The sequence below is a fragment of the Aspergillus japonicus genome, assembly GCF_003184785.1.
Source record: "Aspergillus japonicus CBS 114.51 unplaced genomic scaffold BO86scaffold_18, whole genome shotgun sequence".
NCBI classification, from domain to species: domain Eukaryota; kingdom Fungi; phylum Ascomycota; class Eurotiomycetes; order Eurotiales; family Aspergillaceae; genus Aspergillus; species Aspergillus japonicus.
Genome location: NW_020291655.1, coordinates 290,923 through 313,735, shown reverse-complemented (window position 1 = coordinate 313,735; position 22,813 = coordinate 290,923). Strand labels below are relative to the sequence as shown.

The 22,813-nt window shown below is 56.6% G+C and overlaps 10 protein-coding genes across 10 annotated transcripts; 4 read left to right on the top strand and 6 right to left on the bottom strand.

Annotated features, from left to right (window-relative positions):
• Positions 1–86: 86 nt before the first annotated feature.
• Positions 87–2,018, top strand: BO86DRAFT_455685 (MFS transporter; the record flags this gene model as incomplete). Its single annotated transcript, XM_025677129.1, has 5 exons — positions 87–95; positions 229–396; positions 457–513; positions 572–888; positions 942–2,018. The coding sequence occupies exons 2-5, from the start codon at positions 252–254 to the stop codon at positions 2,016–2,018; spliced, it is 1,596 nt and encodes a 531-aa protein (XP_025528649.1). The 5' UTR covers positions 87–95; positions 229–251.
• A 448-nt stretch (positions 2,019–2,466) lies between these two features.
• BO86DRAFT_360607 (Zn(II)2Cys6 transcription factor) lies at positions 2,467–4,773 on the top strand (the record flags this gene model as incomplete). Its single annotated transcript, XM_025669824.1, has 4 exons — positions 2,467–2,633; positions 2,706–3,189; positions 3,244–3,650; positions 3,699–4,773. The coding sequence occupies 4 exons, from the start codon at positions 2,467–2,469 to the stop codon at positions 4,771–4,773; spliced, it is 2,133 nt and encodes a 710-aa protein (XP_025528648.1).
• A 448-nt stretch (positions 4,774–5,221) lies between these two features.
• Positions 5,222–9,581, bottom strand: BO86DRAFT_360605 (mismatch repair ATPase MSH6). Its single transcript, XM_025669823.1, has 5 exons — positions 9,061–9,581; positions 8,939–8,986; positions 8,707–8,872; positions 6,260–8,655; positions 5,222–6,181 (listed from the first exon to the last, which is right to left on the bottom strand). Exons 1-5 carry the CDS (start codon positions 9,397–9,399, stop codon positions 5,459–5,461), a joined length of 3,672 nt encoding a protein of 1,223 aa, XP_025528647.1. The 5' UTR covers positions 9,400–9,581; the 3' UTR covers positions 5,222–5,458.
• A 169-nt stretch (positions 9,582–9,750) lies between these two features.
• On the bottom strand, positions 9,751–12,006 carry BO86DRAFT_360603 (tyrosine--tRNA ligase MSY1). The gene is made up of 5 exons (XM_025669822.1): positions 11,594–12,006; positions 11,373–11,526; positions 11,021–11,307; positions 10,622–10,967; positions 9,751–10,569 (listed from the first exon to the last, which is right to left on the bottom strand). Exons 1-5 carry the CDS (start codon positions 11,932–11,934, stop codon positions 9,844–9,846), a joined length of 1,854 nt encoding a protein of 617 aa, XP_025528646.1. The 5' UTR covers positions 11,935–12,006; the 3' UTR covers positions 9,751–9,843.
• A 510-nt stretch (positions 12,007–12,516) lies between these two features.
• On the bottom strand, positions 12,517–13,413 carry BO86DRAFT_409195 (putative histone h1.3.; the record flags this gene model as incomplete). The annotated part of the gene is made up of 3 exons (XM_025674397.1): positions 12,517–12,847; positions 12,907–13,250; positions 13,309–13,413. The coding sequence occupies 3 exons, from the start codon at positions 13,411–13,413 to the stop codon at positions 12,589–12,591; spliced, it is 708 nt and encodes a 235-aa protein (XP_025528645.1). The 3' UTR covers positions 12,517–12,588.
• A 223-nt stretch (positions 13,414–13,636) lies between these two features.
• BO86DRAFT_388583 (uncharacterized protein) lies at positions 13,637–14,950 on the bottom strand. Its single transcript, XM_025671891.1, has 3 exons — positions 14,686–14,950; positions 14,465–14,623; positions 13,637–14,398 (listed from the first exon to the last, which is right to left on the bottom strand). Exons 1-3 carry the CDS (start codon positions 14,912–14,914, stop codon positions 13,992–13,994), a joined length of 795 nt encoding a protein of 264 aa, XP_025528644.1. The 5' UTR covers positions 14,915–14,950; the 3' UTR covers positions 13,637–13,991.
• Positions 14,951–14,983: 33 nt separating this feature from the next.
• BO86DRAFT_67688 (glutaminyl-peptide cyclotransferase family protein) lies at positions 14,984–16,599 on the top strand. The gene is made up of 2 exons (XM_025677559.1): positions 14,984–16,409; positions 16,529–16,599. The coding sequence occupies exons 1-2, from the start codon at positions 15,223–15,225 to the stop codon at positions 16,533–16,535; spliced, it is 1,194 nt and encodes a 397-aa protein (XP_025528643.1). The 5' UTR covers positions 14,984–15,222; the 3' UTR covers positions 16,536–16,599.
• Positions 16,600–16,628: 29 nt separating this feature from the next.
• Positions 16,629–17,348, bottom strand: BO86DRAFT_388582 (YeeE/YedE family integral membrane protein). Its single transcript, XM_025671890.1, has one exon. The coding sequence runs from the start codon at positions 17,341–17,343 to the stop codon at positions 16,663–16,665; it is 681 nt and encodes a 226-aa protein (XP_025528642.1). The 5' UTR covers positions 17,344–17,348; the 3' UTR covers positions 16,629–16,662.
• Positions 17,349–18,775: 1,427 nt separating this feature from the next.
• On the bottom strand, positions 18,776–20,684 carry BO86DRAFT_337172 (FMN-dependent alpha-hydroxy acid dehydrogenase). Its single transcript, XM_025668942.1, has 4 exons — positions 20,474–20,684; positions 19,581–20,397; positions 19,289–19,546; positions 18,776–19,205 (listed from the first exon to the last, which is right to left on the bottom strand). Exons 1-4 carry the CDS (start codon positions 20,583–20,585, stop codon positions 18,863–18,865), a joined length of 1,530 nt encoding a protein of 509 aa, XP_025528641.1. The 5' UTR covers positions 20,586–20,684; the 3' UTR covers positions 18,776–18,862.
• A 210-nt stretch (positions 20,685–20,894) lies between these two features.
• On the top strand, positions 20,895–22,678 carry BO86DRAFT_409190 (putative MFS allantoate transporter; the record flags this gene model as incomplete). The annotated part of the gene is made up of 5 exons (XM_025674396.1): positions 20,895–21,128; positions 21,207–21,417; positions 21,477–21,543; positions 21,594–22,057; positions 22,110–22,678. 5 exons carry the CDS (start codon positions 20,895–20,897, stop codon positions 22,676–22,678), a joined length of 1,545 nt encoding a protein of 514 aa, XP_025528640.1.
• Between the last annotated feature and the right edge of the window lie 135 nt (positions 22,679–22,813).

Sequence of the window (22,813 nt, the reverse complement as noted above, 5' to 3'; positions counted from 1 at the left end):
GCCAATGACCACCTGGGAATTATCAACCCTACATGACAAGGGAGGGGGGGGGGGGGAAAGAGGGCCGGGTGCAAGGGTAGTCAGTACCCCGTGGGGTAAGTTTACTGTCCCTGTCTGGGAGGCGAAAGTGCTTCTACGGAGAGGAATTCTCAGATATATCTGCATTGCATCGCCTGGAACGGCGGATGGGTATGCATTGGACTGGACTGACTTCCTCCCCCGCATCAGAGTAACCGATCCCGACTTCAGTCATGGATACCAAAGACATCGACACCACGCATCACGAAGTGGTCAAGCCGACCGCGGCTGCAGACCAGCTCCAGCCACTGGGCACGGTCAAGCTGGTCGAGGATGGCGAAGTCGTGTTGATTCCCACCCCTTCACCGGATCCCCGAGGTATGTCTGGGATGGGAGTGCTCAATGACCGGGAGGGTGAGGGCTAACACGCTGGTGCAGATCCGCTCAATCTGCCCCAGTGGCATAAGTGGGTGATTACCTTTGTGCTGGGAATGTGTGAGTTGTGGCTACCACCCCCTAAACTGAGCTGTTGGCTCTAATGGTAAAGGCACAGTTTCCGTCTTGGGCGTTCTTCTGACCTCCGGCATGGGTCCCTTCACCACGACGATGGACGCCTACTACAATTATAATCCGCGGACGAATGACCTCATGACCTATCCGACCCTGTTCATGGGGATCGGGAACCTGATCGCGATGCCGCTGGCCATGGCCGTCGGGCGAAGGCCGATCTTCCTTGCCTCGGCCCTGGTTCTAACGGTGGGATCCATCTGGTGCGCCGCGAGTAAGAGTTTAGGATCGCACATCGCTGGACGGGATATTCTTTCGCTGGCGGCCGGTCAATCGGAGGCCTTGTGTCCGCTGATCATCCAGGTAAGCCAACCATCAACTGCCCGTCTGGTCAATCACTAAGTGACTCGACGCAGGAAATCCATTTCGTCCACGAGCGCAGCAGCAGGCTTGCCTGGTTCAGTGCCATCCAGTCGATCGGATCCGCCGCCCTGACGATCGCGACCTCCTACCTCGTCATCGCCCTGGGCTGGCGATGGTGGTACGGGATCTTCGCCATCGCGAGCGGCGTGGTGTTCCTGGTGGCGCTGTTCTTCGTGCCGGAGTCCCTGTACGACCGCCCGACCGACGCCTTCGAAGGCCGCGTGCACATCCACCACGAGGGGCAGGAGCTCAACGTCTTGCGCGCGACGACGAAGCACCCGGTCGCCCTGGACTACACGCGGTACCAAGCCCGCACCTTCCGCCACAGCATGAAGATCTACCACGGCCCCGCCAACTGGCGCGCCGCGGCGCTGTGCTGGAAGCACATGGCGCAGTGCATCCTGTTCCCCGGGGTCCTGTGGGTCGTGCTGATGAACAGCATCTCCCTGGGGATCTATGTCATCGGCGTCACCGAATACGCCCAGTTGCTGGCCGCCCCGCCCTACAACTACCCCGACACCAGCCTCGGGCTGGTCCAAGGCGGCCAGATCGTGGTGTCGATGCTCATGGTGCCGATCCTGGGCTACGGCGGCGACCGCCTGCACCGGTGGATTGCGCGGCGCCGCGGAGGCGTGGTCGCGCCGGAGATGCGTCTCCTCCCGATCCTCCTCCCCGTTGCGGTCGTGTTGATCTCCACCATCATCTACGGTCGCGCGGGCTCGCATCCGACCGACTGGTCGTCGTGGGCCATCGTCATCACATTCAATGGCATCTATTTTGGGTACATCGGGATCATCCTGAACGGATTCACGTACACGCTGGATAGTTACGGGGAGCGCGCCGCGCCGATCCTGGTGCTCATCTGCGCGATCCGTGGATTCATCTCGTTCGGGATCTCCTTTGGTATCACGGAGTTCATCGCGCAGAAGGGCTTCCAGGGTAGCTTTGAGATCTGTGCGATCATCATGGGGGTGATCTCGGCCCTGGGTCTGCCGGTGTTTATCTTCGGACCGAAGATCAGGTCGCTGACAATGAAGTATGCGGTTGATGGCAAGGGCGTAGAAATCTGATTGTGAGAGTGAGCTGTGAGCTGGGGAGGGTGAAGTTTTGCTGCGGAGAGAGGATTTTGCTCTTCTGGGTGTTGAATGTTCTCGGTGAACCCAGCAGCATCAAAATAATAATACATCAAAAAAAAAAACCGGTAAAATGAGTACTTGTACGTAGTTAACGTCGTGTACCGAATTAATTACCAATGAAAAAAACACCCCCGCTTTTGTGGGGAAACACACAGCCGAACCCCGGATTTTACCACAAACGGAAGCAGCGATGGTCACATGGCAGCTGCCATCTTCTTACAGCCAGCAATAAAACTCACCCGCGCTCACCCGAAGTGTAGAAGAGTCGATCACAACTCTCGATTACCCTCTCGTCCTACTCCTCCGAATAGCAGTACCATCACGATACTGACTCGATTCATGTCGAATCCTAGTCTCGGATCCTAATTCCGAGCCACCCCTCATGCCCCAGCACATGCGCGAGACCCAGCGAGTGCCTCGCACGTGCATCCAATGTGCGCGCCGAAAAGTCAAGTGCTCGAAGAAGATCCCCTGCGACGCATGTATCCGGCGCGGCGAATCGGCGGCCTGCGCCCGAGAAGTCGTCACGGTCCATGGCAAGGTGACTGTGTGAGCCCTACCTATTTCTTCGTCATTCTTTCTCTGGCGAGGTGCTTTCTTCCTGATCCGCGAGTTACGTAGTGCGGTGGACGAAGACGACTCGGACGAGAGCGAATCGACCCTCACTTCGCGGCTGGTGCAGGAGAACCTCAGTCTCCGGACCCGCATCCGCCAGCTGGAGTCCGTCCTCCAACGGCCCGAGGCGCTGAAGCCCGAGGCAGAGACCGAGATCTTCCGGCCGGCGCCGGCTGCAGAGCGGTCTCATTCTTCGGAAAAGATCTTGAATGACTTCCAACGGCTCCCGTTTGGGCTGCTGGCCGAATCGTCGCACGATGGGGGGGTCGACCCCCTGCGTCCGCGAGACGATCAGGTCCTGATTATCCTGCCCGCGCAGCCCTGGAGCGAGGTGATCGTGCAGTTCTCGCTCAAGCACTTGGCGTGGGTCCACTGTGCCCTGGAGCCGGCGGTCTTTGCGGAGGAGCATCGTGCGTTCTGGGAGCAGTTGATGGACACCGGGAACTCGAGGCCTCACGGCTGGAATGCGGTGTATTTGAGTGTGTTGGCTGTAGGCAACGTACGGTTCTGCAAGATCTGGAGCTTAGGGCTGACGTGCAACTAGGTAGGAGTATATTTCATGAACGATGAGATGATCGAGGGCTTCCAGTTCTTCCACGAGAGCTATCTGACGGGGAGATCCGGGGAGATGTCCCTCAGCAGGATGACCACGCAATTGTGTCGCATTTGGTGCGATGCTGCGGTCAAGGAGTTGGAACACGCGGATTACGTCAGTAAGCCCAGTGTCTTGACTGTACAAGCCCTTACAATCCTGAATATCGTCCACAAGAATCTCGGACAGTCGAGTCGAGAGTATATCCTCCACGGCTTGGCTGTGAATGTGGCGAGATTGGTTGGCTTGGATCGTCTTGGGGAGGGCTGCGAAATACCTCACTTGCTGCGAGACACCCAGGCTCATACACCTATTAACGTATATCGAAGACTGTGGTGGACTTTGGTGATTGTCGATTGGTGGGTATCGCCCGTCCTTGCCGCGTGCTCAACGCTTACTGTCGTTAGGATGACCGTGTGGTCTCGTCCAATCTCAATCCACCCTGGATCGTTCACGACGATACTAGAGACCAGCGATGAATCTTATGCAACGGACTACACGAGTGACTCCGACGTATCGTCCCCTTTCGAATATCACAAGGCCATGGCACAGCTAGCCGCCACCATGCAGAACACTGTCAGGTCAATCAAGGAGTGGAGCGGCAGCACCGTACAAGCTTCCGTTAGAGAAATAGACTCTGCGGCGTCCTCCTTCCCACGCCATCTCTTGTACAACGGGACCGATACATCCGGAGTTCCACTAGAGGGAGTCCCATCATGGATGAATGTGCAGCGCTTCTTGGTGTGGAACCTCCTCGACACGTGGCGGATCAATCTCAGCGTCGCCCTGATCCCCCAGCTACTGGGCAGCCCCAACGCCCCCAATAATCTGGTCCACGCAAGCGCTGTATCGGCAGCCAAACGTATTCTGCAGCGCAGATATCACGATCCCTGCTCTCACTTCCAAAAATTCTGGGCCGTGGCGTGCTCGGCGGTAACGGCCGGCACCTTTCTATGCCTCGACCTGATCTGTTTCGGGCATTTGCGCTCTCCAGCCGAGATCACGCAGGCCAAAGAATTGATCCTTGTAAGCATCCAGCTGTTAGAGTCGTCATACACGGAGACACGGCATGGTGCTTTGCTCGTGCTGCGGCGACTGGCATATCTCCATGACATCCTGCACCAGCGCCATGCGATCGACCAACGAGCCTTCGCGAATATCATGAAGTTGATGGCCTCTCCGCGTCTGTGGACTTCTGTTGCCGATACCGAGTCGACTCTGAACTTCTTGTTCGGTGGATCGGACTTGCACAATAGACCGGGTGAGGGTGAGGGGCAAGCGCCTGTCGACGATGACACGGGTCATCGTGGAACGCCTCTGCTGCACGACGGGTCCAGCAGGGAAGGGTTCGAGCCTTTTCCGTTGGAGTCGGCGTCGGTTCCGGACTTTGAAGATTTCTTCGGGGCATCGGAGCTGATTGACATGTCCTTGCCATGGATTGATCCGGCAACGTTGATGGTGTTTACGAATCATGTTCCATAGGGCCGAGACAATGCGTCAAGCTACTATGATGAATCTGCTGTGATGAATGTAAGCTGTTTCGCTTCTTACCGTCTTAGAGTGGAGGAAGGTTATAGAGAGTTCTGGTCGTAGGTGCCATGAGATAGTTGTAGGAGTGGTGATGCGTCTATTTCTTGGGGGAGTCAAGCCCCGAGGAGTACTCACTTTGTGAAGGACATGTGGCTGGGAAAAGAGATATGAGTATGTAGAGGGAGAACTTCAGTTAGTCAGGAGGGCTGCCCATGTCAACTGCCAGTGGAAGAAGGGCAGCACGAAGCGGGCAAAGAAAGTATGGAAGCATGAAGACCGGTCCATTTGGCCGGACTTGACGGCTGAACCATGGAATTTGCATCAACTGGTTGCTCCCTGCACACAACCAATCCTACCTGTTATGACATTGGAATACCCCTATTCAGAAAGACCATGATATATATTCTTAACGGCAACTACCGAATCGATATATAACCCGAAAACGCTTGAGACTTACTCCCCCAGTATTTTATCTCCAGCCAACATGCCAGCCGGAGTAGAACCACAGAAAACCACGAACGCCAAAGAGAAAGACCACCATCAGGATACGCATCGAACATGGTCACAGATTCCCGCTTCACACTGATATCATCCAGCTTCATCTTCCCCCTCCATACATAGTAGAGAAGCGCCGCGCCTACAAAGCCTCGATCGCGCGTCGCAGCACCTCCAAGCTCCGCTCACTCACCCCTCCCTCCCCGTCCTCACCTGCGACGGCCTCACGATCCTCCCGCAGAGCCCACGCAACATCACTCCACCACCCCATGCCCACGACCGCCGCGGCCCCATCCCCCTTCTTCCCCTTCCGCCGCTCCAGACTCTCCGTCAACCGACTCGTATGCTCCCACTGCTTGGCCGCGACCTCGGCGCGCTCGATCACCTTGCCCGGGATGCCGCACATGGAGGCGCAGTGCATGCCGAAGCTGCCCTCGGCGACGCCCGGCTCGAGCTTGTACAGGAAGGTGACGCGGCGGGCGGCCTCGTCGACGTCGATGGCCATGCGCTTGGGCGCGATCTCCGGGTGGAGCTCGAACTCGGCGGCCAGGGAGTGGTAGTGGGTCGCGAAGAAGCCCAGGGCGCCGATGTGGGTGGCCACGTGGTGCAGCACGGCCTGCGCGACGGCCACGCCGTCGTACGAGGAGGTGCCGCGGCCCAGCTCGTCGAGGATGACCAGCGAGCGCGGCGTGGCCTCCGCCAGGATCTTCTTGGTCTCGGACAGCTCGACGAAGAAGGTCGACTGCGCCGCGAAGATGTTGTCGTTGGCGCCCAGGCGCGACATGATCCGATCGCACGGCGTTAACGTGGCTGCGGTGCAGGGCAGGTAGCAGCCGATTTGGGCCATGATTACCGCGACACAGGTCTGTTGTGATTTGACATAGTTAGACTTTGAAAAGCGCTGTAGGATTTCAGGGAAAGTCATGCTAGGGGGTGGGCTTACCATGCGAAGAACGGTGGATTTACCGGCCGCGTTGGCACCGGTCAACAGGTCGATATTGGGCCGGGGACCGCCGAGACGGACGTCGTTCGGGATGAAGTCGTCGACCGAGGACAACAGGCACGGGTGACGCAGCTCTTCGAACTCGAGCACGCTGCGCTCGTCGTTCACAAAAGTAGGGCGGCAGCTGGGGTGGCCCAGCGACGAGGATGCCTTGGCCAGACTGATCAGGCAGTCGAGCTGCGAGATGATCCGCACCGCCGCCAGCCACGTTGTGTAGTTCTCGTCAAAGCGGGCATAGAACCGGCCCGCAACCTCCTTGACGATCTGGCTGTGCGTCTCCTGCGCCTCCTGCAGTTGGCGGATGAGCGCCCGCAGCTCGGGGAAATAGTACCGTTTCACCTGCTTGGTGGCCGACATCTGGTCCCAGTTCTTGGGGATGTTCTTGATCTTGACGGGCACTTCGAGCTGGTAGATCTCCTTGCCGTTGTCGCGGTAGCAGATCGCCGTCGACCCCAGCTCGCGCCGGTGTTTCTTGAGGAGGTTGTCGAGCTGCTGGTGGATCTGCTCGATGTGCGCCTGAGACCTGTCGAAGTCTTCTTCCACCCCAGGCTTTGGGACCAGGATGCCATTCTCTCGGGCTTTGGTGCGGTCGAAGGCGGTCTTCCAGTACTCGAGCATGCTGTTGAGGTCCGGCATCGCATTGATCAGCTGTCCGATGATCCCTTCCCCAGAGCCGCTCTCTTGAAGAAGACTCATGGTGTACTCGATCTGCTCGAAGCCTTCCAGGACACGAACAAAGTCCTGGGCCTTGCAGTTGGCTGCGTGGATCCGCGAGATGAGTCGCTCCAGGTCAGGCATCTTGGTTAACTGAGAGGAGAACTGATCCCGGACACTCGAGTCGGCGTTGAGCGCGTCCACCGCGTCCAGTCGAGCGTTGATTTTCTTCGCATCCACCAACGGGTGGCACACCCACTGCTTGAACATACGCTTGCCGAACGGAGTGATGCAGCGGTTCAGGAGCTGGAACAAGGTCCCATCGGAGGTTCCATCGAAAGAGTTGGCGAAGATCTCCATGTTGATCAGAGTCTGCCCGTCCAGCACCAGGCTGGAGGCCTTCTTGATGGGGTCGTAGGAGGAAAAGTTGCCAATGGTGATGAGGTCCCGGTCGAGCTTGAGGATCCGGAGATACTGCACCAGCGCACCGAAAGCAGACATGACCAGCTCTTTGTCCCGGGCCTGGCGCAGCGCCTCCGGCCATGCCTGCAGGTTGTCCCCATCTTCACTGACGAAGTAGTCGCTCGCATCAAGTTCACGGACGGTGATATCGCCTTCCCAAAACTCTTTCCTGGGTTTCAAGTAATTCCAGATGGTCGTCGGGCCAGTATTGTTCTTCAGGATGCGGAGTGCTTTGGTGGAGACGGTGGATTTCTCGAGCAACAGTTCCTGGGGACGCGTTTGCGCCACGAAGGTCTCGAATTTGGTCATATCGGCGTCGTCCACAAACTCCGACAAGAAGAATTGGCCAGTTGCAGTGTCGACGAAGGCCAGCCCGAACGCGGGACGATCCTCAATCAGTGCCTCCTTGATGGCAACGCAGTACGTCGACATATCGTCTTGAAGCATCGAGCCTTCGACGAGTGTACCCGCAGTCAAGACGCACGCCAACTCTCGCCGAATCACTTTGTCCTCCTTGCCGGCCTTCTTCTTGCCATCTTTCCCGTCTCTTTCGCGCATTTCCTTGCCCAAGGCCGACTCGATCTGGTCCACGCGAGCGATCTTGAAACCCTTGGCAACGAACTGATTGGCCCAGTGGTCCAGACTCATCTCCGGGACACCCACCATGCGCATGTTCACGCGATCGGTCAGCTTCAGGTCAAAGAGCTGGTGGCCAATGGTGGCGTCATTCTCGTAGAGCTCGTAGAACTTGCCCTTCTTGAAGAACACCACCGTGTCCCAGAACTTCTGCTTGATCTCCCAGTATTGCTTCTCGAACGGCGAGAACTTGGACCAAGCCAAGGGGGGGATATACAGTGTCCGAGGGTCATACTCCGGATGACCGATGGGATGGCCATCGATGTCCCTCAGATTTGCCAGCCAGGCATAACGCTGTTCCGGCTCGGTAACATGTGCTTTCTGCTTGCCATTGCTGGGACGCTTGGGCGTCGTAGGTGCCGTCCGCTGTTGCCGGGGTTCGGAGTGTTCGGGGTCGTACGTCCATTTCATCGCCGTGCCGCCAGTCGCTTCGGGGATGTCCAAATCGAGATCGCCATCGTCGTCGGGCGTCTGCAATGGCACTGGGGATGACTTGGTCTTGGGTCGAGCGGCCGGTTTCGTGCGCCTCTTGACCGGTTTTGCTTCCTCGTCCGAATCATCGGCGACGATGAAGTCGTCCATTTCTGGGCAATGTCAGCGCTTGTGGACCGTACGAGGTAGACCTTCAGACTAACCATCATCAGAATAGCCGGCGTCGCCTGCAGCCTCCTGGAATTCATCCTCGCTCTCTACAGCCACCTTTTGACGTTTGTTGCGGTTACTGCGGCCGGGACGGAAGATCTTCTCGTCGTCGTCTTCGCCTTCGGAATCCGATTCAAGATAGTTGACCTTCTTCCTAGCCTGTAGAAATATCAGATCCGTCAGCACATCTGCACATCAATACACCAAATTCTAGGAATATCCTACCCGACGCGACGGAGACGCGAGCGTCTGCTGCTCATCGACACCGCGAGCCTGCATCTCCCCAAAAGTCAGTCACACCAAAACAACCATCACTCGATTTCCAGCTCAAAGCTAGCACACCATACCTGCACTGCACCGTCATCCTCCTCCTCGTCAGGGATCACGAGATCACTACTGGGCACCGGCGTCAAGTCCTGCTTGAAATGGGGTACGCGCTGCTTGGTGGTACTGGTGGTGTTGGCTCCCGCGCGCTGGATGGAAGCCCGTTCGGCGGGCGAGGAGGCAGGCTCGACGCCGACCCTGCGAGCCGTCGACGGGGTCGAGGGCGACGACTTCTGGAAGAACCCGAGGATGGACTTCTGGCTCTTCATGTTTTGCGTGCTGGACGTGGTTCGTTTCAGCGCCCGGGAGGAGGGAGGCGTCGCGGTCGGAGGGGAGGATGCGGCGGGGGCTCCTTTAGCCATTCTGGAACGGGGGCCGGATTTTCAAATTACGTCGATTTTTGTAGATGCGATTATATCATGCTGCAATGGATGATGGAGAGGGAGGGAGAAATATCAATTCCAACCGGGGGATGAAATGTTTTGGGGGGAGGGATCGAAAGGGCGGCCCTGGACGGATGGGCGATAAGGATGTAGCGGGAGAGACAGACGTGTGTCTGGCCATCGGCATCGGCGGGCCGTCGCGCGTCGGACGCGTTGAGTGCTTTTTTGGGGGATCTTTGGGTTTTTTGTGCCATCGCTCACCGCCTTGGCTGTCATACTTTCCTAGTTACCACGCTACAGGGTGTGCCCACTGTTGGTGACTCAGTGTCTATTGATACACAGTATATTGGTTTTGGTATGCGACATATGTACAGGTCTCTGTTATACACGGAGAGGCGAATAAACCATCCCTAGTCCTCAAGCTCAGGGCTTGGACCCCGCGCCCTCGCCCTCGCCCTCGGGCTCCCATCCCGGGCAGGTCAGCCCCTTTTTGGCGAATTCTTCATCGCTGATGATCTGAATGATCTTGAACTTCCACTTGCCTACCCGGAGGAACAGAAGCTCTCCGTCAACGACAAACTCTTTGGTCTTCTCCGGAAGCCAGACCCTGAGGGGCGTGTATTCCAGGCTGTCGGACATAGGCCCGCTTGCGCCGGGGCGGCTTCCGACATACGCCCCACCGTTCGCAGCGAGACGGTGGCCCTCGCTCTTGGAATTCACCAGACCTGAACTCCAGAGCAGCTTGTGCAAAGGTTGCTGTTCGACCAGAGACCGGGGGAGCTCAATTCGGTGGGCGGGCATGTTGCTGAAATTCGTCTGAGGGGCGTAGATGTTGCCGGACGCCATATTGGCATCCTTGGCGTACGGCGACTGAGGGATGGGGTGGGGCTTGGGCTGGCTAGGGAGAGGAGTGGGTTCGGCGGTGGAAGATCTTGGGCGGAAGAGTTGGCGATGTTGGAGGGCGACTGCGTCCGCTTCGTTTTTGCCGTGAATGAGTTCCACAAATTCCGCGGCCAGAGCATGCTGGGCCACACGCTTGGACGGGTCCAGAGTCTGCTCCGCCATGATCTTCTCGATTTCCGGCAAGGGCAAGAAAGTAAACATCTTGAGGTATTTCTCGACGACGTCGTCGGGAGTACGGACAAAGAACTGCGATGGTGTTAGTCAATCCAAAGATAAGATGCGAAACGCTCTCGCATACCTGGTACAGCTCAAAGGTGGAGGTCATCTCCTTGTCAAGCCAGATCGCATTGCCAGCCGACTTGCCGAATTTCTCCCCTGAAGAAGTCGTGAGCAGGGGCGTTGTCATCCCGATGGGCCTGTCGATTTCATCCGTCAACGGATTCCGCTCCTGCTCGTTGGCGGTGTTTCTGCTAGCCGTCTTGACGGCTTCCATGCCGAAGAGAATGTTTCCGTACTGATCGGCGCCTCCAACTTGGACCTGCACGCCCCTCCGGAACAGATACCACCAGTCCCAGGCCTGCATCAGAGGATACATGAATTCGGCAACCGACATCCCGTCTCCTTTCTCTAACCGATTCTTGACACTGCAGCTGGTCAGTACCCGCGACAGTGGCTGGCAGCGAGGACAAAAACTCACGTATCTCTCCCGAGCATGGGGCCCAGGCGCATGAAGGAGCCCAGATCTCTGACGAGTTCCATGAATGTGACACTCGTCCACCACGTATTGTTGTTGGTGATACTCCGCCTCCAGGACCATTCCTTCTCGTAACCATGCCTTCGGCCGTAAGCCTCGATGCTCTTGCCGAGCCTCTTCAACTGAATGTGCATCGACGCCATGTTTGCCTTCCGAACCGATGCCTTGACCTGTTCTCGCCCCTTTAGTCGCCCAGTAGGATCACCGATGCGGCTTGTTGAACCGCCAAGCTGTCCTCGATGTCAGCCAGACCGTCTGGTCTCATTGCGCCGGGGAGAGGGTCGTTGTGACTCACGATGAAGTGCACAGGCAAACCCCAGACATAGCCCCACGCCAGCACCATAAACGGCAACATATGTCCAACATGCAGAGAAGGAGCCGTAGGATCGACGCCGGCATACATACCAGCCCTCTTCTCAGTGAAAATGCGGTGCAGGAGTTCCCGTTCCCTGACATTCAGACCCCGTTAGCCGGATCCTCAAGCAACCCATTGCAATCCTCCACACGGACACTCACCCGACGACATCGTGCAACAGTCCTCTGTCTTCAAGATGCTGTGCGAAGCTCTTCCGTTTTCCCTCCTTGATCTGCCGGGAGAAATGGGCCCATTCCTGTCGGGCGTCTTCGAGCCGTTGCAAGTACCGTTGACTGATCCACCGCCTCTGCTCGGTCATGGATGGGATTGTCGTTCGGTTCAACATCGGTCGAGGTCCGGTGGTCAGCGCGGAGTTCGCCCGCAGCAACGCGGCCGTCCGCGCATAGTTGTGGACGCCGCATACGGTTTGGTGGGGGAGGGACGGGATTCGAGGAACATGTAGGCGTGCCCGCTGGGGCAGCGACCCCGAATGAATTCTCATAAGTTCCGAGGTGGAGGAGAATCAGATGGGGCGATGAATTGGGGGAAAGACGACAGGGCAATTGTATCCTAGGAATTTCTCGATAGCGTGTTTTGCCTTCCTCCGATAAGAAACCAGCCGGTTGCTTGTCGGACGGAGAATTGTTGATGCGGGTGGGTCCGAGGAGCTGCAGTATGCAAACTATGCAAACCCAGCAAGTAGTCCCAGCTATGCAACATTCCACCAGGTCTTGACCTCGACTCGGACTTGATCTGCCGAGTGAACTGTTTAGTTCTAACACTGTCGCCGCAAACTCGATCTTTACTGATCAGACGGATAGTGTACAATCCTTAGAAATGGCCAGGTTCCACCTGATGACCCTCTACCGAAAATGAGATGGAAGCAGTAAAAATGTGGTTACTGTCACGCGGACATGTACATATCTTCAGTGAGGTGGATTACATGGGCTCAACCGCTGAAGTTCTACAAGGCATGAAGATAGATCTTCGCAGTACGATGACTGCATCATTGCTATTTTGGTTGGAAACCATCACTTAAGTACACACTCTACGATACGGAACACCCCAGAGGATGCCGTTCGGAATAACAGAAATGCGATGGAGCATGCTAGATCGACCCGTTCATCACATTACAGCTTTTGAGGTGGATGCAGACTCATTCCTCAGCCTTCACTGGAACCGTGACTGAGTCCATCGCGTCCATTTCGGCTGCCACATCAATTTCGGCCATGGCTCTCTCCTCGTCGGACGCAGTGATGTGCTCTTTCAGCATACCCACCATAGTTTCCTCCTCGATGTCAGCCAAAGTCGACTGCTCTTGTTTGACCCGTTTGTACAAATCGCCGCCCTCATCGTTTTCGGCACTGGCCTGCGCGAGAGGAGAGGATTCGAGTTGCATACTAGCTTCCCCGTCGCTGAGTTTTCGGTTAGCATAGTTTGAGTTGGGGAGTGTCGCGAGAGGGGGGGCGCCTACCTATCACCTTCAACCTTGGGAATGACGACCTTGGGAGCGGCTGCTTTTTTGGCCGGGGTTTTCCTGACGCGCTTGGGCTTTGGGGTCACGGCTGCTTCACCCTCAACAGTACCACTGGGGGTGGCAAGCATATCGTCAGGCGTGGCATCCGCTGCCTTGCCTCTCTTACGCTTGGTGGGAGTTTTCAGCGGGGTCGCTGTGGTAGAGTTGTTGGCAGCGTCGGCCGAATCTTCAGGGCAACTAGTTGAGAGTTCGGCAAGTCGGCGCTTCGCATTGCGGTAGACAGTCATAGCAGACGCTGCGTTTTTGTAACCGCCTCTGACAGCTACCTTTTCGTAATCGACCTTCTCTTGGATGTCAGCATTCATTCTCACTCGATGTCTGGAGGTCAAGTTTGCTTACCTTGCCGGTGGAATCACAGCACATCTGGCCGAGGACAATAAGCCTGGCTTCGTTTATGGTCAAGCCGAACCAGCCCTCTGGCTTAGCAGCGCCTCTAGCTGCCATGACTGATGTTGTTGCTGATTTCTTTTGTAGCGTGTGTTGCATGAAAAGATGATGTAGTTGTTCAAGCGGGTGTTTTCTGATGAGGTGAGGATACCATGAACGTGAGAGTGTTCAGTGAGGTTTGTTTTGCGAGTAAAGCGAGGTGGAGAGTATGAGTTGAGGATGGATGTGTAGGTGGAAGGAGGTGGTATCAGGGGAAGATCGAATGATGAAAGGACAAAGCGGCTGTTTTGACTATGAGGAGAAGCAAGTAAAAGTGGGAAAGGTCAGAAATAAGAGGTATATGGAAAAAATATCAGCTGTGGTGAGTGAATGGTGACCGGACACGGCAAAGTGTTGTTGGGAGAGCACGAAGGCACTCTAAGGCATAACACAGGCTGGAAGTGAGAGTAAAGTGAAGTGATATGGGTCTATTTGGCCCGAAAGAGATGCTATAAAGAGTATCGTAGGTTTTCAAATCGGGAGTAAAGATGCTGAGCTAGATGTCATCCACGTCTCCAGTACCACTAATATAAGAAACCTCCATGCCAGTTCTCTCAAATTGAACTCCCCAAACGCCAAAGAAATCCAGATTTCCCTCACGGCGCCCTCCGCTCAATCTGCTCCCTCACTGCCGGCCACAGGTGAGGATAGAAGGCAGTCGACTGTTTTCCGCGGTGGCTCTTGGGCGCCGCCCAGAATTCCGTCAACCCCCGAGTCCAGTACCCTTTCTTGGATTCGGGACCCACGTCTTTGAAGCTCACGGGACGCCTGAGCGTAGTTTCAGGGACAAGGTTCTTGAGATGTACCTCCCTCTTTATAGGTCTAGCTGAGAACGCCATGGTCGTGATGAACAGCCGAGCTGTCGGCGGAAGATTTCTTGCATAATCCTCAGCCGCCTGCCGAGACTGCCGAGCAGCCATTGGCAAAAACAGGTGAATATAGCAAACAAAGGTAGCCCCATTGTAAGCCATGAAGAGCATCGGGACCGCACCAAGAGTAAGAGCTGTTCTCTGAGATTAGGCGCTAACTCCCCTCCGCAATGAGCAACAGTCGAGGGTTCCGAACTTACCTGCTGGGGCATACCATTCAGGATACTCCCCACTCATGAACTCTGGTAAGATGAAAGCAATCGTCACTCCGTACAGGAGAATGCCAGTGATCTTCAACGCCGCCAGGAACATGGCTTTATGGACCCCACCATTGTAGATGAGAATCACCTCGGGCGGTCCTGCCGGGGTGAGATCAGCGCTCGTTTCTATGCGGCGAATGCAGACGATTTCACAACAATACCTTTCCGCGCAAAGAGCTTCCCATATGCGTAACTGGCCGGGTCGGGTTCCTTGTTATAGAACATACTCTCGGGGTGCGCTGGTCTTTTGATGAAAGGATCATTCTTTGGGCTGCGAGCCGCGTTCTCGGTGGTCTTCAGCCGAGCAAACAGCTTGCTGTTGAGACTCCGCCGGACACTTCGCGGAAGTGCGGCTCGCAATTGCGGATGCAGCAGGATAAGCGGCCTCATATTGTCACAGAATGGAGAAATTCAAGCGGAGATTGGTTCTCAGTGCCGGGAAATCGGAGAGAGTTGAAGCAGTTCGGATAAGAACTTATCGATAGTAGCTCAAAGGCGGTCAAGCCTGTCAAATCCATGGCTGCTTCGCTTGTGAAACAAAGACTCAACTTTGGTCTTCTCCCTGACAGAGAACTGATTCCTGTCATCCTCCGTCTGCAGGCCTCTTCGTCTTTGACTCAACTGTGACAGTCAGGAACAGTCATCGTCTCGTGCCATGAGTTTGTGCTGACCCTTATCACTCTCCCACCCCCGTCGCTATGATTCCGCTGCTACCGCACCGTGGCCTTCTGCGCCCCTTATTGTCCACCTGCCTGGCCCTTTTTCTCCTTCTCGCGTCAGGGACAGCCTACGAAACCGTCTCGGACGAGACCCTACGATCCCTCCCGCGACCTGGGAAGGACTTCGACATCCACGAGGGTGCACTCCTCGCCCCGATCCTGGTGCCCCGTGTCTCCGGGACCGCGGGCAACACCGCCGTCCTGAACCACCTGGCGGAGTTCTTCCGCACCTCGCTCCCGGACTGGACCCTGCAATTCCAGAACTCTACATCGAAGACCCCTGTCTCCAAGGGGAAGGAGGTTCCCTTCGTCAACCTCATCGCCTCCCGGGATCCGCCCGGCGCCAGCCCGGGCGACGTCGGACGCCTGACTCTGGTCGCGCACTACGACAGCAAGTACGAACCGGAAGGCTTCATCGGAGCGATCGACAGTGCCGCGCCGTGCGCGATCATGCTGCACGCCATGCGGAGCATCGACGGCGCCCTAACGAAGAAATGGGAGGACCTGCGCGCCCAGGGGCAGCTGAACCTGCTGGAGGAACAACAGGGCATCCAGGTGATTCTCATGGACGGGGAGGAGGCGTTCAAAGAGTGGACGGCTACCGACTCGCTGTACGGCGCGCGCTCCCTGGCGGAGCAGTGGGACGCTGAGGTCCACCCGGCCATGTCCGTGTACCGGTCGCCGCTCGACTCAATCTCCCTGTTCGTGCTGCTGGACCTGCTGGGCGCGAAGGACCCCACGATCCAGTCGTTCTTCCCGACCACACACTGGGCGTACAAGAAGCTGGCCACGCTGGAGCGGCGGCTGCGGGACTTGAAGCAGTTTCGATCCGCGGATCCCGGACGGTCCTGGTTCCCTCACTTTTCGAAGAGCGAAAATGAGATCCCGATGTACATGCACATCGAAGACGACCACATCCCGTTCCTGAGACGAGGCGTGGAGGTCCTGCATATCATTGATGCCGGCGATCGGGGCTTTCCCACGGTCTGGCATACGATCAAGGATGACGGCGAACATCTGGATATAGACACCGTGGAGGACTGGAGCGTACTGTTCACTGCGTTCGCAGCCGAGTGGATGGAGTTGGAAGGCTTTGTGGCTGGATCCGGGGACGGTGCTGCCTCCGGCCACAAACGCTCTACTAACAGCTGGGCTAAGACGGAATTGTAAGCCTTGTCTGAATCTAATACTGCATCAGTGCCTGGGCTGGTCCCAGTCTTAGACTGCATCTGCATCTGCATCTGCATCTCCTTGGAGTCGTGCTGATATTTTGTGCATCGCATAGCTTCTAACTAAACCTCTGAACCGTCCTTTTCCGCTACTCAGCATATTTTGCGGGAATAATCCTGCGGGTCTCAGGATGATATATCTATATACTAAATTTATATACACACGGCTTGGTCTCCTCCACAAGATATCCTACACTAAGTTTCCGAGCATATAGCCCGCCATCTCCGCCAGTCCCCAAGTCGGCTGCACCACGGACCGCAGAATAGCCGGGCCCGGACAGACACCACACAACCCCCAGGCGACGCCGAAGATCACCGCTCCCGCCACAAAGCGCCAGTCGATATCCGCTACCGTGGCAGTCGGCAGCCTCCAAGTCTCCGCCAGCGTCGGCTTGGACGGCCCTCCCATCTTCTGGCCATTTTGTCCCGGCCTGCGTGACAGATAAGTCACCATGGACGGCACGATCCCAAAGACAATGACCAGCGCCAACGAGGGGTCAAAGCGCGCCGGGTCCGTGAGGCCCACCAGGAACCGCAGAACCTTCTCCGGATCCGCCATGCCCGTGAACAACAACCCCGTGCCGAACTGCAACCCGGCGAGGTACGCAAAACCCGTGCGCGAGTTCTCGGATCGGCTGAGGACGCGGGGCACGGCATACCAATTCGTTGCGAAGGCTAGCAGGGTCGTGGCCGCCATGAATCCGCCCTCCGCGGCGGTGGGGTAGACGGGCAGATAACACGGGCGACCGTCCGCGCATGCCGGGAGATCTTGGCGGCCGGGGAGGAAGTTGGCCGTGAGCACGGCGGTCGTGAAGAAGATGGCCGTGGCGATGACGGAGCGCGGGGACAGACGGGATACGCCGCAGAGCATGTGGCCGGAGGTGCAGCCTCGACCGTTCTAAGCATCACGGTAATTTAGCTGGTGGCCCATACCAAGTCAACGCGAGAGGTTTTGAATTATACCTTAGTCCCCCAACCCAGCAGGAACCCCATCGCCAGCGTCGACGCCAGCGAGATCCACGAGTTCGGGGCTGTGGGGTACGAGGGGATCAATGAGGGCATGCAGAGCGCCACGGGCAGCAGACTGGACACCAGGCCGGCGAGGACCGGCACGTTCTCCCAGCTGGGCCGCAACAGACCGCCCGACAGCAGGGACGAGATGCCAAAGACCGCGCCATTGTGCAAGAGAAGTCCCGAGGAGCCTTGGTAGAGGAGTAAGGCGCCCAGCGAGGTATGGACTGGTGTGAACATGACCTGGGGGTCTTTTCACCGTAACACAAAACGACCAAAGATCAACGAGGAAAGATCAAGGAAGAAGCAGAACCGAGTCCCTCTCAAACGTAATCCAAATATAAGGCCGACGATTCACCGTCTAGGTAAACCATCCCAATCTTCTTTGAAGATATTCAGTCCAAATCAGCGTAGACAAGCATGCTCAATATCCATGGATGTAGAAATACCATCCATCAAGTAGAAGTACAAGTACAACCAACACCTCGCCCCCTCCAAGTCCCCGAACCCTCCCCTCCTTCTCAAGAACGGTACAGCACACCATTCGACCAGGAAAAAAAAAAAAAAAAAAAAAAAAAACGGGAGGAAAAGGGAAAGACGGCGATAGAGTGGGTTTGCGGGTTTGATCTGCCATGCCATGCCTATCGGGGACCAGCATTCAAACTCGGGAGGGCCCTACCTCCAAAAACCCAAGTCACTTCCGCTGCTGCATAAGCATGGAAATGGTCCCCGAACCCTATTGTTGGATCCATCGGTCGGACCTCACCCGCGGTTCACATCTCCGCATGGCGTGGCAATTGCAGGTAGTACTTTACAGTATGGCATCAAGGAAAAGGAGAGCCGGATGTGGCCGGAAATGGGTTCCTTTCTCGTTTCCCTGGAATCTGATTGTTGGTTTGGAAGTCGCCGATCGTTGTTTTGTCTTTGGTTCGTCTTCACCTTATACATTAGCTGAAGGTTCGACTATGAGCATGAGGTTGTCGATCGGCGAGGTAAGATGAGGCGAGGGTTGTAACGTTATTACTCGGGAACACCATCAGGAAAGAAAGGCCGACCGAGATCTTGATCATCTACTCATCTACAGAGTACGGAGTACACTGCTTACACTTTGGTAATTGTGGATCAAGGTCCCATCAGGTCCCCGAGAGTCTCGGACACACAACACAGCCTCTGCGGAAAGTCAACAGTAACTTCATGCTTGATGATCCTCCCCCTGCGGAGGTACAGTACAGTAGTGATTGTACTAATGCTCGTGTGAGATGGTATTATTGCTCCATTCGGAGAATCTCTGATGACAATAGACCGATAAATCCATCCCCTACCTCGGTTCTATATGTGGACCGGTACTTAACCGTTCCTCCCTCCCCCTCTATACCAAACTACAACTTCACCTCCCCCACCACATCCCTCTCCAACCGCGTCGCATTCAGCAGATGCGGCCCCAGCTCCGACAGCGTCGTCACCCCCAAGAACACCATATTCGCCTCGATCTCCTGCCGCAGGATGGCAATCACGCGGCGCACCCCCTCCTCGCCGTAACCCGCCGCGAGACCGTAGAGGAACGGCCGGCCGAGCCCAACGGCCGACGCGCCCAGCGCCAGCGCCTTGAGGACATCGGTGCCGCGACGGATCCCGCCGTCCACGAAGATCTGCATGCGGCTGCCGATCAAATAGGGCGCGTGTCTGCGGATCTCCAGCAAGGTGACGAGCGGGGGCTGGGCGCTAGCCGCTTCATCATCAGTGATTCTGGATCTACAGCGGCAGGAAGACGCGAGAAGCGAGAAGCGAGGAGGCGAGACACTCACGTATCCTGCGACCGGCCCCCATGATTCGAGAGCACGATCCCCTGCACCCCGTGCTGGTACGCCAACACCGCATCCTCGACGCACTGGATCCCCTTGATCACGATCGGTAAGTCGGTGAGGTCGCGCAGCCAGGTCAGGATGTCCCAGTCGATGAACGGGGAGATGGAACTGGCCATGGTCTTTGCGACGCCCTGGCCGCGGGCGGACGAGTCTCGTGCCTGTTCCATGGCCCATTGTGAGCATCTTTTCCCGCCGTCCCTCCCCGGCACAAATTCCAGCAGGTGGTCGTAACGAGTAGAGACGTACCTGCACCTCCAAATTCAATCTCTCATCCATCTCCCTCTTCCCCACAACCGGCGAATCAACCGTCACCCAAATCCCACAGGCCCCCGCCTCCACCGCCCTCCGCACCGTCTCCACCGACTTCTTTATGTCCTTGTTCACATACAACTGCGCAAACAGCGGCTGCTGGGGGTTCGTGCGCGCCGCGCGCACCCGCTCAATGGGCATGCTCGCCCCGTTGGCCAGCACCTGGGCCACGCCCTCGTGGCCCGCCGCCCTCGCCAGGGCACATTCGGCGTCCGCGTGCGCCAGCTTGGCGATGCCCGTGGGACTCATGTACACCGGCAGCGAGACCTTCTGCCCCAGGATCGCGGTGCTGGTGTCCACGGCCCGGATGCTGCGGAGGATGCGCGGGCGTAGGGAGATCTTGCGGTACGCTTTGGCGTTGTTGTGCGTGCTGAGCTCGTCGTCGGCGCCGGAGGCGTAGTAGGCCCATGCGTGGGGGGGCAGGTGTTGGTGGGCCACTTTTTCAAAGTCGTGGAGGTTGATTAGGGTGGTGAGGGGCGGGGCGGGGGGTGTTGGAGAGGGCCCGGGGGGTGTAGTGGCTAGTATTTTGGGTAAGGGGTTGGGTGCTGAGGTTGTTGGTGAGGATGAGGAAGATGTTGGGGCTGAGAGTGTGCCAGGCTGAATCCTGCCTTTCAGGCATGATGGTGCAAGGGCCTCGGTGAGGAGGGACTGGTCGTGGACGGAGTCGAAGTCTGCTGTTGCGTCCCTGCCGGCGCAACGGAGGATTACTTGTGGACCACCGGGGTGTTCGTCGATGAAGTCTGTGGCGGTTAGTGTGAGTTACTGTGGACTTCTTGAATGCTGAACAGTGTGATTTGGCTCTGGCTCATGGCTCACCGGTTACATCGTAAACAGAGCCATGGATGGCAACCCAGCATGACTGGCGCGATGAATGTTTCTCGATATCTTCGCGTGTCAGGAATGTCATTGCGTCAAACTGTCGTATCATTGATCTTGAGAAACAGGAAGACAAATCATGGAGATTAAGAAGTAGAAAAGTAACAACTGCAGGGAGATGATGCGTAACAGGAAACTCGGATTTCGCGCCGAGGCAAACGCGGAGAAAAATCCCCGGCGTCAACAACACACAACCAACAACCAACAGCCATGCATCTCCCCCACGCTAACGGCTATTGTCTGGGAGTGTGGGGGACGGTGTCGCATACATCATGACCTGGGGGAAACAGGATCTGGACTTGCAACAGGATATTCATGATACTCCTGACTCGATTGTGGCTAGCTACAGGTACAGACCACCATGGCTGCGGAAATCTCCTCGCCCAACGCTGCTCTCAAACCCTCATCCCTCCACATCGAGGATAACCAAGATGACGGCAAGATCAGCAACATCCAACAGGGCGATACAGCTCTGGCACTGTTTACCACGGGCGATGAACTGCAATCCGTCGACGCAGCCGAATTGAAGCAGCTGGAGAGGAAGATCGACTGGGCAATCCTGCCTTGTCTGGCCGTCTGCTATGCCTTCTACTATGTGCGGACCCCGTTCAATATCGCTCATCGCATGAAACGCGAGGAATTTCTTCACTAACATTCACTAACACTACAACAGATAGACAAAACCACCCTCTCCTATGCGGCCATCTTCGGCATCAAGGAAGATCTCCACCTGTCCGGCCAGCAGTACTCCTGGCTGTCCTCGGTCTTCTACTTCGGCTTTCTCGTCTGGGCCATCCCTACCAACTTCTTACTCCAAAAGTTCCCCGTGGCCAAATATCTCGGCGTGAACATCATTCTATGGGGTGTCTTTCTCATGCTACAGGGTCCGTGGGAGAATCCTAGTCCCCGAAATCAAAATCTCTACTTATGCTCGCTCCTCTAGCTGCGGCGAAGAACTTCACACAGCTCGTTGTGCTGCGAGTTATCTCAGGGGCTGCTGAGGCATGCAGGTAATACAGACATTCCCAAACTCGACAACCGACGGCTGACATTAGCGTAGTGATCCTGCCTTCATGTTGATCACGAGCATGTTCTACACGAGACGCCAGCAGCCCATCCGCATCGGTCTGTGGTATACTGCGAACGGGCTCGGCATTGCCCTCGGAGGATTGCTCGGGTACGGCATCGGGCACATCCAAGGGGCGCTGTCTTCGTGGAAGTACGAGTTTCTCATCATCGGCGCGCTGTGCACCGCCTGGGGCATCGTCATCTTAATCCTGTTGCCCGACTCCCCAGTTACCGCGCGCAATTTCTCCCCACGGGAACGACGGTTGGCGGTGGAGAGGCTCCGAGACAACCAGACAGGCGTGGAGAACAAGATCCTCAAGCCGGCACAGGTCCTGGAGGCGCTCCTCGACTGGAAGGTGTGGGCGTTCCTCCTGTTGGGGCTCTCCGGCAACATCCCCAATGGCGGAATCTCCAATTTCGGGACCTTGATTATTTCGGGGTTCGGCTTTTCGACCTGTAAGCTTAGTGGCCTGCTCTACAAGAGAAGGCATGAGTCTGACAATTGCAGTGGTGACGACCCTGATGCAAATCCCCTACGGCGTGTTTATAGCCCTCATGATCCTCCTCAGCGTGTACATCAACGATCGCCTGCCGCCCAACAACCGTTGCCTCGTGACCATCCTTTTCCTCCTTCCCAACGTTGCAGGTGCATTCGGACTCTGCTTCCTTGCTGAAGAGAACCGCGTTGGCCGATTGATCTGCTACTACTTAACCGGGTCGTACAACGCCTCCTTTGTTCTCATTCTCTCCATCCTAACCGCCAACATCGCCGGTCACACGAAGAAGGTCGTCACCAACGCGATGATCTTTCTCGGAGTGTGTGCGGGAAACATCGCCGGTCCGTTCTTCTACAAATCTGACCAAGCACCACGGTACCAGCTGGGGATCTGGTCGATGATCGTGTCCAACTTGATTGAAATTGCACTGGTGGTGATTTTGCGGATCATGCTGGCGTGGGAAAATCGTCGACGGGATGCAGCGCAGCAGCACGGAGAACCCACGGCATGGGACCGTGACCAGACGGCGTTCAGTGACCTCACGGATAAGCAGAACTTGAATTTCCGGTACGTGTACTGAGGATGGAATGAAGCTCCAAAAGCGGGGTGAGGGGAAAGTGCATATGCGGGAGTGGGGGGCCACTGATCAGCGCTCGGCCTCCGCCAATAACGCGGGTTGGATAGTGCATGTTATGAATACCCCAGACTATATAGC

Excerpts from the sequence above, each read along its gene's own strand:
- BO86DRAFT_388583 (XM_025671891.1), bottom strand. The coding sequence starts at position 14,914 with ATGAGGCCGCTTATCCTGCTGCATCCGCAATTGCGAGCCGCACTTCCG. Across the intron at positions 14,624-14,685 it reads GAAGCTCTTTGCGCGGAAAG|GACCGCCCGAGGTGATTCTC; the intron begins GTATTGTTGTGA and ends TCACCCCGGCAG. Across the intron at positions 14,399-14,464 it reads TGAATGGTATGCCCCAGCAG|CTCTTACTCTTGGTGCGGTC; the intron begins GTAAGTTCGGAA and ends CTCAGAGAACAG.
- BO86DRAFT_388582 (XM_025671890.1), bottom strand. The coding sequence starts at position 17,343 with ATGCTCTGCGGCGTATCCCGTCTGTCCCCGCGCTCCGTCATCGCCACG.
- BO86DRAFT_67688 (XM_025677559.1), top strand. The coding sequence starts at position 15,223 with ATGATTCCGCTGCTACCGCACCGTGGCCTTCTGCGCCCCTTATTGTCC.
- BO86DRAFT_360603 (XM_025669822.1), bottom strand. The coding sequence starts at position 11,934 with ATGAGAATTCATTCGGGGTCGCTGCCCCAGCGGGCACGCCTACATGTT. Across the intron at positions 11,527-11,593 it reads CTGTTGCACGATGTCGTCGG|GGAACGGGAACTCCTGCACC; the intron begins GTGAGTGTCCGT and ends TCTGAATGTCAG. Across the intron at positions 11,308-11,372 it reads GTTTGCCTGTGCACTTCATC|CTTGGCGGTTCAACAAGCCG; the intron begins GTGAGTCACAAC and ends CATCGAGGACAG.
- BO86DRAFT_337172 (XM_025668942.1), bottom strand. The coding sequence starts at position 20,585 with ATGATACGACAGTTTGACGCAATGACATTCCTGACACGCGAAGATATC. Across the intron at positions 19,547-19,580 it reads GTGCAGGTACGTCTCTACTC|GGACGGCGGGAAAAGATGCT; the intron begins GTTACGACCACC and ends TGTGCCGGGGAG. Across the intron at positions 19,206-19,288 it reads GGGGGCCGGTCGCAGGATAC|CGCCCAGCCCCCGCTCGTCA; the intron begins GTGAGTGTCTCG and ends TGAAGCGGCTAG.
- BO86DRAFT_360605 (XM_025669823.1), bottom strand. The coding sequence starts at position 9,399 with ATGGCTAAAGGAGCCCCCGCCGCATCCTCCCCTCCGACCGCGACGCCT. Across the intron at positions 8,656-8,706 it reads CGCCGGCTATTCTGATGATG|AAATGGACGACTTCATCGTC; the intron begins GTTAGTCTGAAG and ends GACATTGCCCAG. Across the intron at positions 6,182-6,259 it reads AATCCACCGTTCTTCGCATG|ACCTGTGTCGCGGTAATCAT; the intron begins GTAAGCCCACCC and ends AAATCACAACAG.